The sequence below is a fragment of the Symphodus melops genome (genome assembly GCF_947650265.1).
Source record: "Symphodus melops genome assembly, chromosome: 13".
In the NCBI taxonomy this organism is placed as follows: Eukaryota; Metazoa; Chordata; class Actinopteri; order Labriformes; family Labridae; genus Symphodus; species Symphodus melops.
Window position 1 is genome coordinate 3,085,964 of NC_136703.1, and position 16,956 is coordinate 3,102,919.

Genomic DNA, 16,956 nt, shown 5'->3' on the forward strand with positions numbered 1-16,956 from the left:
TTCAACCAGCTGCTCTGACAGTTGGAAAGTGTGATTGCAGTCAACTACATCTTGACAATGTTTGTGTCGATGAGATCTGGGGATATGTCGTTGCCCACACCTGCGACATACTGTATTGAAGTAGGATGGTTCAGCAAAGTGAGTATATCCATGGTTTCTGTTGGACAGTGTGAATGAAGTCATTCCACTGCTCTGACTTTAGAAGGTATTGTAATGGCATTTGTAAGCACCTATTATGACTCCCATGTCGTTGCTTTGTTGTGGAACTCCCTGTTTGAGGAGAGAACTGACAAAAACAGACCCTGTGAAGCCCCAGTGGCCTAATGGATAAGGCACTGGCCTCCTAAGCCAGGGATTGTGGGTTCAAGTCCCATCTGGGGTGGCTTCCAGCAGAGTGGCGCAGCGGAAGCGTGCTGGGCCCATAACCCAGAGGTCGATGGATCGAAACCATCCTCTGCTAGCACAGTTTTCCAGCTGTAAAATTGCTTTTCTTACAGACCACTGTCATTCTGTCTGCAACATCTTTACTCAAACAGAAGTTGTCAATCAAAAGGCCTAACCCAAAAAAGACTGCTCCCATCCTCCTGAGAAGTATATCACTGCGACACTGTGATTTCAGTCAACTACTTCTTGATAACGTCACACAGCTTTCCCACACCTCATCCATGGTTTCTGACGCAAACTGAGCTCATCCATGGTTTCTGTTGGACAGTGTGAATGCATTCAACCAGCTGCTCTGACAGTTGGAAAGTGTGATTGCAGTCAACTACATCTTGACAATGTTTGTGTCGATGAGATCTGGGGATATGTCGTTGCCCACACCTGCGACATACTGTATTGAAGTAGGATGGTTCAGCAAAGTGAGTATATCCATGGTTTCTGTTGGACAGTGTGAATGAAGTCATTCCACTGCTCTGACTTTAGAAGGTATTGTAATGGCATTTGTAAGCACCTATTATGACTCCCATGTCGTTGCTTTGTTGTGGAACTCCCTGTTTGAGGAGAGAACTGACAAAAACAGACCCTGTGAAGCCCCAGTGGCCTAATGGATAAGGCACTGGCCTCCTAAGCCAGGGATTGTGGGTTCAAGTCCCATCTGGGGTGGCTTCCAGCAGAGTGGCGCAGCGGAAGCGTGCTGGGCCCATAACCCAGAGGTCGATGGATCGAAACCATCCTCTGCTAGCACAGTTTTCCAGCTGTAAAATTGCTTTTCTTACAGACCACTGTCATTCTGTCTGCAACATCTTTACTCAAACAGAAGTTGTCAATCAAAAGGCCTAACCCAAAAAAGACTGCTCCCATCCTCCTGAGAAGTATATCACTGCGACACTGTGATTTCAGTCAACTACTTCTTGATAACGTCACACAGCTTTCCCACACCTCATCCATGGTTTCTGACGCAAACTGAGCTCATCCATGGTTTCTGTTGGACAGTGTGAATGCATTCAACCAGCTGCTCTGACAGTTGGAAAGTGTGATTGCAGTCAACTACATCTTGACAATGTTTGTGTCGATGAGATCTGGGGATATGTCGTTGCCCACACCTGCGACATACTGTATTGAAGTAGGATGGTTCAGCAAAGTGAGTATATCCATGGTTTCTGTTGGACAGTGTGAATGAAGTCATTCCACTGCTCTGACTTTAGAAGGTATTGTAATGGCATTTGTAAGCACCTATTATGACTCCCATGTCGTTGCTTTGTTGTGGAACTCCCTGTTTGAGGAGAGAACTGACAAAAACAGACCCTGTGAAGCCCCAGTGGCCTAATGGATAAGGCACTGGCCTCCTAAGCCAGGGATTGTGGGTTCAAGTCCCATCTGGGGTGGCTTCCAGCAGAGTGGCGCAGCGGAAGCGTGCTGGGCCCATAACCCAGAGGTCGATGGATCGAAACCATCCTCTGCTAGCACAGTTTTCCAGCTGTAAAATTGCTTTTCTTACAGACCACTGTCATTCTGTCTGCAACATCTTTACTCAAACAGAAGTTGTCAATCAAAAGGCCTAACCCAAAAAAGACTGCTCCCATCCTCCTGAGAAGTATATCACTGCGACACTGTGATTTCAGTCAACTACTTCTTGATAACGTCACACAGCTTTCCCACACCTCATCCATGGTTTCTGACGCAAACTGAGCTCATCCATGGTTTCTGTTGGACAGTGTGAATGCATTCAACCAGCTGCTCTGACAGTTGGACAGTGTGATTGCAGTCAACTACATCTTGACAATGTTTGTGTCGATGAGATCTGGGGATATGTCGTTGCCCACACCTGCGACATACTGTATTGAAGTAGGATGGTTCAGCAAAGTGAGTATATCCATGGTTTCTGTTGGACAGTGTGAATGAAGTCATTCCACTGCTCTGACTTTAGAAGGTATTGTAATGGCATTTGTAAGCACCTATTATGACTCCCATGTCGTTGCTTTGTTGTGGAACTCCCTGTTTGAGGAGAGAACTGACAAAAACAGACCCTGTGAAGCCCCAGTGGCCTAATGGATAAGGCACTGGCCTCCTAAGCCAGGGATTGTGGGTTCAAGTCCCATCTGGGGTGGCTTCCAGCAGAGTGGCGCAGCGGAAGCGTGCTGGGCCCATAACCCAGAGGTCGATGGATCGAAACCATCCTCTGCTAGCACAGTTTTCCAGCTGTAAAATTGCTTTTCTTACAGACCACTGTCATTCTGTCTGCAACATCTTTACTCAAACAGAAGTTGTCAATCAGAAGGCCTAACCCAAAAAAGACTGCTCCCGTCCTCCTGAGAAGTATATCACTGCGACACTGTGATTTCAGTCAACTACTTCTTGATAACGTCACACAGCTTTCCCACACCTCATCCATGGTTTCTGACGCAAACTGAGCTCATCCATGGTTTCTGTTGGACAGTGTGAATGCATTCAACCAGCTGCTCTGACAGTTGGACAGTGTGATTGCAGTCAACTACATCTTGACAATGTTTGTGTCGATGAGATCTGGGGATATGTCGTTGCCCACACCTGCGACATACTGTATTGAAGTAGGATGGTTCAGCAAAGTGAGTATATCCATGGTTTCTGTTGGACAGTGTGAATGAAGTCATTCCACTGCTCTGACTTTAGAAGGTATTGTAATGGCATTTGTAAGCACCTATTATGACTCCCATGTCGTTGCTTTGTTGTGGAACTCCCTGTTTGAGGAGAGAACTGACAAAAACAGACCCTGTGAAGCCCCAGTGGCCTAATGGATAAGGCACTGGCCTCCTAAGCCAGGGATTGTGGGTTCATGTCCCATCTGGGGTGGCTTCCAGCAGAGTGGCGCAGCGGAAGCGTGCTGGGCCCATAACCCAGAGGTCGATGGATCGAAACCATCCTCTGCTAGCACAGTTTTCCAGCTGTAAAATTGCTTTTCTTACAGACCACTGTCATTCTGTCTGCAACATCTTTACTCAAACAGAAGTTGTCAATCAAAAGGCGTAACCCAGAAAACACTGCTCCCGTCTTCCTGAGAAGGAACTCATTGCGACACTGTGATTTCAGTCAACTACTTCTTGATAACGTCACACAGCTTTCCCACACCTCATCCATGGTTTCTGACGCAAACTGAGCTCATCCATGGTTTCTGTTGGACAGTGTGAATGCATTCAACCAGCTGCTCTGACAGTTGGACTGTGTGATTGCAGTCAACTACATCTTGACAATGTTAGTGTAGATGAGATCTGGGGATATGTCGTTGCCCACACCTGCGACATACTGTATTGAAGTAGGATGGTTCAGCAAAGTGAGTATATCCATGGTTTCTGACGCAAACTGAGCACATCCATGGTTTCTGTTGGACAGTGTGATTGAAGTCATTCCACTGCTCTGACTTTAGAAGGTATTGTAATGGCATTTGTAAGCACCTATTATGACTCCCATGTCGTTGCTTTGTTGTGGAACTCCCTGTTTGAGGAGAGAACTGACAAAAACAGACCCTGTGAAGCCCCAGTGGCCTAATGGATAAGGCACTGGCCTCCTAAGCCAGGGATTGTGGGTTCAAGTCCCATCTGGGGTGGCTTCCAGCAGAGTGGCACAGTGTTAGTGTGCTGGGCCCATAACCCAGAGGTCGATGGATCGAAACCATCCTCTGCTAGCACAGTTTTCCAGCTGTAAAATCGCTTTTCTTACAGACCACTGTCATTCTGTCTGCAACATCTGTACTCAAACAGAAGTTGTCAATCAAAAGGCGTAACCCAGAAAACACTGCTCCCGTCTTCCTGAGAAGGAACTTATTGTGACACTGTCATTTCAGTCAACTACTTCTTGATAACGTCACACAGCTTTCCCACACCTCATCCATGGTTTCTGACGCAAACTGAGCTCATCCATGGTTTCTGTTGGACAGTGTGAATGCATTCAACCAACTGCTCTGACAGTTGGACTGTGTGATTGCAGTCAACTACATCTTGACAATGTTAGTGTAGATGAGATCTGGGGATATGTCTTTGCCCACACCTGCGACATACTGTATTGAAGTAGGATGGTTCAGCAACCTGAGCTCATCCATGGTTTCTGTTGGACAGTGTGAATGAAGTCATTCCACTGCTCTGACTTTAGAAGGTATTGTAATGGCATTTGTAAGCACCTATTATGACTCCCATGTTGTTGCTTTGTTGTGGAACTCCCTGTTTGTGGAGAGAACTGACAAATGAAGGCCCTGTGAAGCCCCAGTGGCCTAATGGATAAGGCACTGGCCTCCTAAGCCAGGGATTGTGGATTCAAGTCCCATCTGGGGTGGCTTCCAGCAGAGTGGCGCAGCGGAAGCGTGCTAGGCCCGTAACCCAGAGGTCGATGGATCAAAACCATAATCTGCTAGCACAGTTTTCCAGCTGTAAAATTGCTTTTCTTACAGACCACTGTCATTCTGTCTGCAACATCTGTACTCAAACAGAAGTTGTCAATCAAAAGGCCTAACCCAAACAAGACTGCTCCCATCCTCCTGAGAAGTATATCACTGCGACACTGTGATTTCAGTCAACTACTTCTTGATAACGTCACACAGCTTTCCCACACCTCATCCATGGTTTCTGACGCAAACTGAGCTCATCCATGGTTTCTATTGGACAGTGTGAATGCATTCAACCAACTGCTCTGACAGTTGGACTGTGTGATTGCAGTCAACTACATCTTGACAATGTTAGTGTAGATGAGATCTGGGGATATGTCTTTGCCCACACCTGCGACATACTGTATTGAAGTAGGATGGTTCAGCAAAGTGAGTATATCCATGATTTCTGACGCAAACTGAGCACATCCATGGTTTCTGTTGGACAGTGTGATTGAAGTCATTCCACTGCTCTGACTTTAGAAGGTATTGTAATGGCATTTGTAAGCACCTATTATGACTCCCAAGTCGTTGCTTTGTTGTGGAACTCCCTGTTTGAGGAGAGAACTGACAAAAACAGACCCTGTGAAGCCCCAGTGGCCTAATGGATAAGGCACTGGCCTCCTAAGCCAGGGATTGTGGGTTCAAGTCCCATCTGGGGTGGCTTCCAGCACAGTGGCGCAGCGGAAGCGTGCTGGGCCCATAACCGATAGGTCGATGGATCGAAACCATCCTCTGCTAGCACAGTTTTCCAGCTTTAAAATCGCTTTTCTTACAGACCACTGTCATTCTGTCTGCAACATCTTTACTCAAACAGAAGTTGTCAATCAAAAGGCGTAACCCAGAAAACACTGCTCCCGTCTTCCTGAGAAGGAACTCATTGCGACACTGTGATTTCAGTCAACTACTTCTTGATAACGTCACACAGCTTTCCCACACCTCATCCATGGTTTCTGACGCAAACTGAGCTCATCCATGGTTTCTGTTGGACAGTGTGAATGCATTCAACCAGCTGCTCTGACAGTTGGACTGTGTGATTGCAGTCAACTACATCTTGACAATGTTAGTGTAGATGAGATCTGGGGATATGTCGTTGCCCACACCTGCGACATACTGTATTGAAGTAGGATGGTTCAGCAAAGTGAGTATATCCATGGTTTCTGACGCAAACTGAGCACATCCATGGTTTCTGTTGGACAGTGTGATTGAAGTCATTCCACTGCTCTGACTTTAGAAGGTATTGTAATGGCATTTGTAAGCACCTATTATGACTCCCATGTCGTTGCTTTGTTGTGGAACTCCCTGTTTGAGGAGAGAACTGACAAAAACAGACCCTGTGAAGCCCCAGTGGCCTAATGGATAAGGCACTGGCCTCCTAAGCCAGGGATTGTGGGTTCAAGTCCCATCTGGGGTGGCTTCCAGCAGAGTGGCACAGTGTTAGTGTGCTGGGCCCATAACCCAGAGGTCGATGGATCGAAACCATCCTCTGCTAGCACAGTTTTCCAGCTGTAAAATCGCTTTTCTTACAGACCACTGTCATTCTGTCTGCAACATCTGTACTCAAACAGAAGTTGTCAATCAAAAGGCGTAACCCAGAAAACACTGCTCCCGTCTTCCTGAGAAGGAACTTATTGTGACACTGTCATTTCAGTCAACTACTTCTTGATAACGTCACACAGCTTTCCCACACCTCATCCATGGTTTCTGACGCAAACTGAGCTCATCCATGGTTTCTGTTGGACAGTGTGAATGCATTCAACCAACTGCTCTGACAGTTGGACTGTGTGATTGCAGTCAACTACATCTTGACAATGTTAGTGTAGATGAGATCTGGGGATATGTCTTTGCCCACACCTGCGACATACTGTATTGAAGTAGGATGGTTCAGCAACCTGAGCTCATCCATGGTTTCTGTTGGACAGTGTGAATGAAGTCATTCCACTGCTCTGACTTTAGAAGGTATTGTAATGGCATTTGTAAGCACCTATTATGACTCCCATGTTGTTGCTTTGTTGTGGAACTCCCTGTTTGTGGAGAGAACTGACAAATGAAGGCCCTGTGAAGCCCCAGTGGCCTAATGGATAAGGCACTGGCCTCCTAAGCCAGGGATTGTGGATTCAAGTCCCATCTGGGGTGGCTTCCAGCAGAGTGGCGCAGCGGAAGCGTGCTAGGCCCGTAACCCAGAGGTCGATGGATCAAAACCATAATCTGCTAGCACAGTTTTCCAGCTGTAAAATTGCTTTTCTTACAGACCACTGTCATTCTGTCTGCAACATCTGTACTCAAACAGAAGTTGTCAATCAAAAGGCCTAACCCAAACAAGACTGCTCCCATCCTCCTGAGAAGTATATCACTGCGACACTGTGATTTCAGTCAACTACTTCTTGATAACGTCACACAGCTTTCCCACACCTCATCCATGGTTTCTGACGCAAACTGAGCTCATCCATGGTTTCTATTGGACAGTGTGAATGCATTCAACCAACTGCTCTGACAGTTGGACTGTGTGATTGCAGTCAACTACATCTTGACAATGTTAGTGTAGATGAGATCTGGGGATATGTCTTTGCCCACACCTGCGACATACTGTATTGAAGTAGGATGGTTCAGCAAAGTGAGTATATCCATGATTTCTGACGCAAACTGAGCACATCCATGGTTTCTGTTGGACAGTGTGATTGAAGTCATTCCACTGCTCTGACTTTAGAAGGTATTGTAATGGCATTTGTAAGCACCTATTATGACTCCCAAGTCGTTGCTTTGTTGTGGAACTCCCTGTTTGAGGAGAGAACTGACAAAAACAGACCCTGTGAAGCCCCAGTGGCCTAATGGATAAGGCACTGGCCTCCTAAGCCAGGGATTGTGGGTTCAAGTCCCATCTGGGGTGGCTTCCAGCACAGTGGCGCAGCGGAAGCGTGCTGGGCCCATAACCGATAGGTCGATGGATCGAAACCATCCTCTGCTAGCACAGTTTTCCAGCTTTAAAATCGCTTTTCTTACAGACCACTGTCATTCTGTCTGCAACATCTGTACTCAAACAGAAGTTGTCAATCAAAAGGCGTAACCCAGAAAACACTGCTCCTGTCTTCCTGAGAAGGAACTCATTGTGACACTGTCATTTCAGTCAACTACTTCTTGATAACGTCACACAGCTTTCCCACACCTCATCCATGGTTTCTGACGCAAACTGAGCTCATCCATGGTTTCTGTTGGACAGTGTGAATGCATTCAACCAACTGCTCTGACAGTTGGACTGTGTGATTGCAGTCAACTACATCTTGACAATGTTAGTGTAGATGAGATCTGGGGATATGTCTTTGCCCACACCTGCGACATACTGTATTGAAGTAGGATGGTTCAGCAACCTGAGCTCATCCATGGTTTCTGTTGGACAGTGTGAATGAAGTCATTCCACTGCTCTGACTTTAGAAGGTATTGTAATGGCCTTTGTAAGCACCTATTATGACTCCCATGTCGTTGCTTTGTTGTGGAACTCCCTGTTTGTGGAGAGAACTGACAAATGAAGGCCCTGTGAAGCCCCAGTGGCCTAATGGATAAGGCACTGGCCTCCTAAGCCAGGGATTGTGGGTTCAAGTCCCATCTGGGGTGGCTTCCAGCAGAGTGGCGCAGCGGAAGCGTGCTGGGCTCGTATCCCAGAGGTCGATGGATCAAAACCATTATCTGCTAGCACAGTTTTCCAGCTGTAAAATTGCTTTTCTTACAGACCACTGTCATTCTGTCTGCAACATCTGTACTCAAACAGAAGTTGTCAATCAAAAGGCCTAACCCAAACAAGACTGCTCCCATCCTCCTGAGAAGTATATCACTGCGACACTGTGATTTCAGTCAACTACTTCTTGATAACGTCACACAGCTTTCCCACACCTCATCCATGGTTTCTGACGCAAACTGAGCTCATCCATGGTTTCTATTGGACAGTGTGAATGCATTCAACCAACTGCTCTGACAGTTGGACAGTGTGATTGCAGTCAACTACATCTTGACAATGTTAGTGTAGATGAGATCTGGGGATATGTCTTTGCCCACACCTGCGACATACTGTATTGAAGTAGGATGGTTCAGCAAAGTGAGTATATCCATGGTTTCTGTTGGACAGTGTGAATGAAGTCATTCAACTGCTCTGTCTTTAGAAGGTATTGTAATGGCATTTGTAAGCACCTATTATGACTCCCATGTCGTTGCTTTGTTGTGGAACTACCTGTTTGTGGAGAGAACTGACAAAGGAAGGCCCTGTGAAGCCCCAGTGGCCTAATGGATAAGGCACTGGCCTCCTAAGCCAGGGATTGTGGGTTCAAGTCCCATCTGGGGGGGCTTCCAGCAGAGCACAACCCATAGGTCGATGGATCGAAACCATCCTCTGCTAGCACAGTTTTCCAGCTGTTGGAGAAGTTGTCAATCAAAAGGCCTAACCCAAACAAGACTCTCTGAGAAGGATCTCACTGCGACACTGTGATTTCAGTCAACTACTTCTTGATAACGTCAAACAGCTTTCCCACACCTCATTCATGGTTTCTGACGCAAACTGAGCTCATCCATGGTTTCTGTGAAGCCCCAGTGGCCTATTGGATAAGGCACTGGCCTCCTAAAGGCTGGTTCACACGGCAGGATTTTAAAATTGTCTGCCGGTTTCCCAAACTTGAGAGACCACACACATGGCGTTAAATAATCGGAGGTTTTACAGTTTTGGTCGTACAGTGTGTGGTGTGTGGCCACACGGCAACATCAACACACCACACACGAACCGATTTCACTCGCGAACGTCCCCCGATCAGACGGGAAATCTCGCAAAACCTCTCGAGATCAAACGTGTTTCCAGAGTCAACAAAAGGACGAAGAGGACGTAATAGGGATCGCTTGGCTGTGTTTTTATCTGAAAAACAAAAAAAACGTTTTAAAAAAGTTTTAAAAAGAGTCGGTCAAAGGAGCGGAGACTACGGGAGCATGAACTGTACCTGCTACATGATGATATGGAGGTGAGTAGCTTTTTTGCTCCCGGTGTTTTCGCTACTATGTCACCTCGCTTTCTGATTGGCTATGCGTCACATTCAACAGGCTTGTGCTCGTTTTCTCCTAAGGGGAAACACCACAGATGATGAGAGATCGGGCCAAAACAATCCAACATGTTGAATATCCCCGATTTGAGATCGGAGCGGTCCCGACATTCTTCCGACCAGACCAGAACGGACAGATCTGAACACACCACACACGGCAGGATGATCTTATAAGATTATTTTATGATGATCGGGGCGTCCTTAAGATTATCGGAAGGAGAGAATCAGAGCCAAAATCGGCGTAATTATCCTGCCGTGTGAACCAGGCTTAAGCCAGGGATTGTTGGTTTGAGTCCCATCTGAAGTGTTTTGTTAGTTAACAGGCTCATCTGCACTAGATAAATATGTTTCTCATTGTTATAATTTTCATTGAAGTCCATCTCTCAATAAAATACACCCAAAATAAAAAAAAAGATTGTCATTAAAAACCTTTTACACAGAACTCTGACATTATGATCTTGATTACATTTTTCAAGACATAGATAATTCATTTTTAATCTCAAAGAGATTTTTAAATTCAGTGTGTAAGTATTTTACCTCTTAATTCAGTTATCAGCCTCAGAAAAAAAGGAAACGTTCCAATTTTGCCAATCAAACTATGTTTTGATATGTAGCTGTCTCTAGCATGTAATCCCTGGATGGGATTTCCAGATTTGTTTTTCTTTTCATCCCTTGTGCTCTTTTCTCTTTCACCCCATGTCTGTCTTTCATTTGATTAAGCCCTTTTCCTCTCTTTTTTGCTGGGACATCAAGCTTGACTGCTTGGCAGTGGTCCTCCTTTTAAATGTTGTTTCTTTTGCTCTACTGTCACAGATTTCTGACCAGAGACTGGATTGTCAATGAAGGGTTTTACACCATGCAACACTGATTTTCTGCCTGTCTGGAACACTAAACCATCTTGGCATTAAGTGCTCAAGTATGAATACAGCAAAATTTAGCCCTTAAGACCAGGATTTCATATGAAGGGTCTAAAAAGGACAGTCAAGTCTGACTTCATAACCAAGGGGTTATATCAGGATTGGCAAATCAGATATATTATTTCTACTCTGAATGAAAACATATCGTTGGCTTTTTTGTTGTGTGGCAAGTACAAGAAATAGTTTAAAATGTTTTTATCCTCTGACAATTCTGATTAAACTTATTTTGATGATGGATAGTATCAGAAAGTAGAAAAGAAGTACCCCTTCCGAGAGTCAGCTCTTTTGTCATGTCTTTATCCCAAACATGCATGAGGGAAAGCGCAGCAGTGGTCCATTCAACTGACAGGTCGGCAAATACTGACAATTCTCAAGTCTTTTGATGTCTCACATGGTGAATTTAAATGTGGCATGAAAGGTTATTTAAAAATTACCTTAGAAGATGGGCCAAGGATTGTCCTTTTTTTTTTTTTTTTTGCTGTTATCAAATGGGTATCAGTACTACTAGTATTGTACTCAAGTTTTTTTATTATAGTTTCTTGAAAACTTTAGTTGTCATGATAATAGTAGTATAATAGTTAGTTTGAATTTGGTTGAAAGAAGAAATGTCAAATTTGTTGTACATTGGCGAGCGTCCTCACAAAGTGAACTCACAAACATCAAAAAGTGTAGGACACAGTATAATCCATTTATATACAACATCCTGACAAATAACGGACTCAAAAATAACCTGTCTACAGCAACAGTGCTGGCAGAAGCAAAAACTTAAATACCAACCAATCAACCAATATACCGTCACAAATACATCCGTTCACATTTATCAACATTATGTGAACCCCTCTGCCCTGCACACTAGTGTCTGACTGTTTTTTGTTTGACAGGCATTATTATTGACGAGACCACATCTGTTCTACCTGATATAGTGCCATGACACTCTTGCTTTGTGATTTGAGTTACTTCTGTAAATAAATTCTTCATCTTTATTGCTCATTCTTCTTTTTCTTGTTATGTTACAGACTATAAAATTGCACAGGCTACATTTATAATTAAAGATAGATAGATAGATAGATAGATAGATAGATAGATAGATAGATAGATAGATAGATAGATAGATAGATACTCACACACTGTAAGATGTCATAAATCAGGGTCACCGAAAAAGAAGAAAACCGTTGTCACTGAAATATTGGAAAGGAAAACAACCTTTTGAAGTGACAATTACGTTTTTTATTCAAGTTTACAAAACTATTGTTGATTGTGAATATGCAGTGTAAATTGTAAATGTATTAGAATGTACCATTGCTTTTACCGTTTAAATCCCTTATCCGCAATAAACATAGAAAACCATTTTTAAGCATCTTTTTCAGTTCAATTCTCTTTAGAAAGACAGAAAGTATAATGTTACATTTTACAGCGCAAGATACTAACTGGAGCATACGTGAGAAGCCCAAGTGGTGCTTGACAGTCAAAGTGCACGACAGTAATTTCCCTACGGCTTGCGACTACGACAGCGAGCCAAACGTTTTACGGCAAGCATGTTAGCACAGAGTGGTTGTTGTTAGCCAGATAAATAACCACACAAGTTTTACGCTCTGCTTAAATATCCACGCTTAAACAAAACCATTATTACTTTTTGGTTTTTATTCCGGAGACATGGATGTTGGGGAGCTCCTTAACTATCAGGCACGTGCTTTATTTTGTGTGACTTTACGTTAGCTATCCTTTCTTCATTCACTGGATTGAATGCAGTAACATCGCTCGTAAATATGAATGAATGAATCTTTCTTTATCTACTTTCATGAATCTGTATGTTCTATAAAGCATTACTGAAATTAGTTACTATTACATTGTTGTTGTAGTTTAAATAAGTACGAGCAGTTAGCATGCTAACTAACCGGTTGCTAATTGTTTGAAGAGGCAGGCTACACGTCTAACTTGGTTGTTACAGATATGTTAGTGTGTAAAGTAGATGAAAGTACATGTGCTTTTAGATCTACCCATAACCATATACATCCCTGTTTCCTGGCTGAGCAGCTTACTTTGTCCAGGACTTCACAGCTTCTGTTTAGTATGCCAGTACCCATCGATAAATCCTATAACTAAAGATAAATGACTTACAATCCGTATATTACACCTCATATCATATATACAATGCATTTTCGCAACCATTTATATGCAATTACTAAATTCGGCTGATAAAAAAAAACTTTATATCATAAAACTGCCTGATGCAGCTGGTTTTAGTAGTTCTCATTTTCCTCAGAATAGCTGCTGGACACCTTCTTATATACTGAAATAAAGTGTGCTTATTGGACAGACTAAAGTAGTCTAAAAATCTTAATGCAGTTTTGCCCATATCCGTTTGTTTTGATAGATTGGTCGTGGTATGTCTCACCAATTGCATTAAATAAAATATAGAGAAATCCTGTCACTGTTTTTCTCCCACACTATTTAGTTGGAGCTAAACCTGAGCTTTTCCATTATCTCTAACGTGACTATATGAGTACACATTTGAGTGCACATTATAACACGTCAACATGTGATTTGAACTTGCAGCCTGACAGAGGAGCAAAGCGTCCCAGGCAGGAGGACGGCGGATCAGCAGGAGGAGATGAAGAGTCCAGGGGAGGGAAGCAGCAGAAGGGACTGAGTGCCAGAGAGTTGGCCAGATACCGAGAGGCAGCAGCAGGAGTAGGGATTGATGTTGGGGGTGAAATGAGGGACACTGATGAGCTGACTGGGGACAAGAAAAAGATCCTGGAGAAACTAATGGACCAGGATGAAGAGGAACCAGAGGTAGGGGAAATTACGTTTGTGTAATTCAAAGAGTTTATGTTTTTCTAAGACAAAAACATCGAAAATAATTGTAATATCAACACATTGAAAGAAAGAAATGGGAATAATATGTTGCTGTATCTATACTCTTAATGCATACATAGTCTGTTTTTCAATATTTTAACTATTAGAGGGAGGGCTGCATGCAATCATATGATTGGACAGTCACAGTCAGAATGAGCTCAAACTATCAGTTTGGTTGGGATTGTAAAGTAAGCAGACACTTTAATCACTTGTGCTATTTGGCATTGCAAAAATAAATGAGCAGGTATTCAAACAGCACAAAGACAGAGGAGCTCTACAGTATCTTAAATACAAGATTCCATTTTCATCACATCAGTGTTTAACAATGCTCGTGGCTTCTGCAGATGTACAGTGTATAATGTAGTATAGAGTTTGTTTTTTTTTTACAAACAATTTCTCAGAGAAGCACATGTTGGTCTTTATCCTACAACATAGATATACTGTTGTCATCGTTTCCATCATTTTATTTGCTCTGTGGATATTTCCAAGGTTTTATGTTGACTGCACTTACAGACTCCTCGCCCCGTCCTCCAGCAGAGGAGAGAGGGGGCGTGGCAAAGATATTGCTGTTTGCATTTCTGTCTGGTTCCTGATATTTTCAGGGGCTTGCCTTTCACACATGCACCTCACCTCACTTTTCCTCAGATTATTTGTGAATTTGTCCTTGCTCTTACAACCTTTAATGCTCAGCTGGTACTGTATAGGTGAGAGGGCTTGGGAGGGGGAGGGGGGGTTCATAATGGTGACTGTCTGTGTGAATATCACTAATTTGGATGTTTTACACAAGACAAAAACACAACAGTGGCAAATGATATACTAACAACTAGTCAAGTAGTGAACAGTGTAAACTAAAGCAGAGAAACATTGCTCAATGGAAATCAATCAATTATTATTTGTATAGCACAGATTCATAACCAGTTGTTGGCTCGAGGTGCTTTACAAAAAGAGGAGGTTAAAGACCTTATTCTTCGTTCTGTTTCAAAAGAAAAAAAGGATTAGGTGCAGGAAGGATGAGGTGGAGGTCAGAGCACAGCGTGCATATATGATGACGGCGTTGGTTGCAGGGATGACAAATGAATGTTCGAGACTATATTACCTGCTGCTTTCACACATTGACTCACCTTAACTTTATCAGCCTGTTCACACTTAGATATACGAGTGTGAGTCACTGCTGAAGTTAGTTCAAACATATTCTGTATCAGAAGGTTATGTAGTTGTCTGTTTACAGTTGGAAGGGGGGGGGGGGGGGGCAGTTCTTCCAGTCTTATACGTGTCCACTAAAAGAGAGCAGACAGTCGACTTTGGCTTCATGGATAGACCTCTAGTTTCACATCCTGATGGGTTTTTTTATTAGCAGATTTGAAATTAGTCGTCTGTGTTCACTTCTTACAAGTTGAGTTCAAATCTAAAAGCATACAACCATAGCACAAGACCCATTGTCAGTACCACTGCTGCCATATTAATTGGGGCCAAATAAAATTTCCCATGTATTATTCTGCACTGGAGCCAAGGATTTTTTTTATTCACCGTGTCAAGAGCTGCTCAAAGCAAAGTGCTGCACTGTGCCATAATGACTGACAATTGTAATTTTCTAACCTGTCATTATCTTTTCAACACTTTAGCAGGCTTTTAAGCCAGCAGGAGGTCAAACACATTCCCTTTCCACTCAAGTGCACTTACAAGCCTGTGGATCGTACAAAACTTCTGGGTTCTTTACTCAACTCAAGTCTCATAATTAGTTTGACTCTGAGATTTCTTCGTTGTCATTTCAGCAGCTTCCCTCTTAGAAATGTATTTTGTCTTTCTTTGCTCTTTCAAACATTTCTTCCTCTCTCCTCCCATGCACCAATCAAACAGGCAGAACCGGTGGACGAGAGTTCAGTGAAGAAAATGATCCTGACCTTTGAGAAACGGTCGTACAAAAATCAGGAGCTGAGGATTAAGTTTCCTGACAGCCCAGAGAAGTAAGTGTGGTACTGATGATTCACAGCGCTTTGCTCTTAATAGCTGTATATATTATAAGAATATATGTCTTCCATTAAAGGAGTATACTAACAACCATGACAGAGTATCTGTTAAACTCTTAATTACATGGCCTCTCTTGTGCTTTTAGATTTATAGAAACATAAAATGCAGCTTACCAAAATGTTCTGGCTCTTTAAAACAGGTTCATGGAGTCAGAGCTGGATCTGAACGACATCATCCAGGAGATGCATGTGATCGCCACGATGCCCGACCTGTATCACCTGCTGGTGGAGCTCAACGCCGTCCACTCCCTGCTGGGCCTCCTCAGTCACGAGAACACTGATATCCTTTTCTTTAAATATACTGGTTTCTTCTGTCAAAGCAGAGGGGGATTTTCTAACGAACATGAAGACTGAACGGAAAAAGCTCCAGCTTGTTGTATGATCAACTTTATTAACAAATTAGACCGGCGCTTTTCGTCGGTCATCCATGACCCTGATGAACCTATGACGACCCTGATGAGGATCACAAGCCGAAACATCTTTTTAAGACTGAACTGAGTTAATTTCATTGACTGTTTAATTAGAGTTTTTTTTAGTCTATAGTGGGAATAAACAAGCCCAATGCTGAGTGCCGTGAGAATAAATTAAGGATGTTTTTGGCTTTTCATAGGATTTGTTAAAAATTTAAAATGTGCAGAGTATTTCCTTCCATCTGATTTAATCATCTAATCATACAAATCAAAGCCCTTTAACGTTCTGCAATTTATCATTTAAATTCACTAAATGATCATGAAATGGATTTTCAGTAGCTGATTATGATTTTAGAGTCAGTTGTCAGTCTGACACTCTTATAGGAGTGTAATGCTTCAATGAGTATTCTCTCAGCACATTCATATTGTCCTCAGCCTGAGCTACATGTTGCCATAGCAGTGGTGGACCTGCTGCAGGAGCTGACGGATATCGACACACTCCATGAAAGCGAGGAGGGGGCCGAGGTGCTCATCGACGCTCTGGTGAGTTCAGGACTTACACCAGACTTTCAACTTATTGATGAAGCAGCACTTTGGAGTTGATACTCAAGCTTCTTGGCACTGACACTCAAACCAGACGGGGGGAGGGGGGGGGGGTGGATTTACAGGAAAAATAAATCAGAAAGAAGCCCTCTGTTGGCTCTCACTCACATCTGCAGAGGATATTACTTAGGCCCTGGTGCCTGCGTCTTTTTATGGAGAAAGAGCGCCGCACCTTTGCTCAAGTTGACTCCAGAAAGGTGCTGTTGGTGAAACTGATGTTCTTTTCTAAATGTGTGA

At 43.3% G+C, this 16,956-nt stretch overlaps 1 protein-coding gene across 2 annotated transcripts in view; it reads left to right on the plus strand.

Annotated features, from left to right (window-relative positions):
* The first annotated feature begins 12,283 nt into the window (after positions 1 to 12,283).
* Positions 12,284 to 16,956, plus strand: part of ctnnbl1 (catenin, beta like 1) — a 45,016-nt gene continuing 40,343 nt past the window's right edge. The window contains exons 1-5 of one of the 2 annotated variants that reach the window (XM_079360509.1): positions 12,284 to 12,503; positions 13,377 to 13,616; positions 15,537 to 15,643; positions 15,847 to 15,986; positions 16,562 to 16,659. In XM_079360509.1, coding sequence (XP_079216635.1) covers positions 12,474 to 12,503; positions 13,377 to 13,616; positions 15,537 to 15,643; positions 15,847 to 15,986; positions 16,562 to 16,659 — 615 coding nt within the window. In that variant the 5' untranslated portion in view covers positions 12,284 to 12,473. The other variant, XM_079360510.1, reaches the window with a different exon arrangement.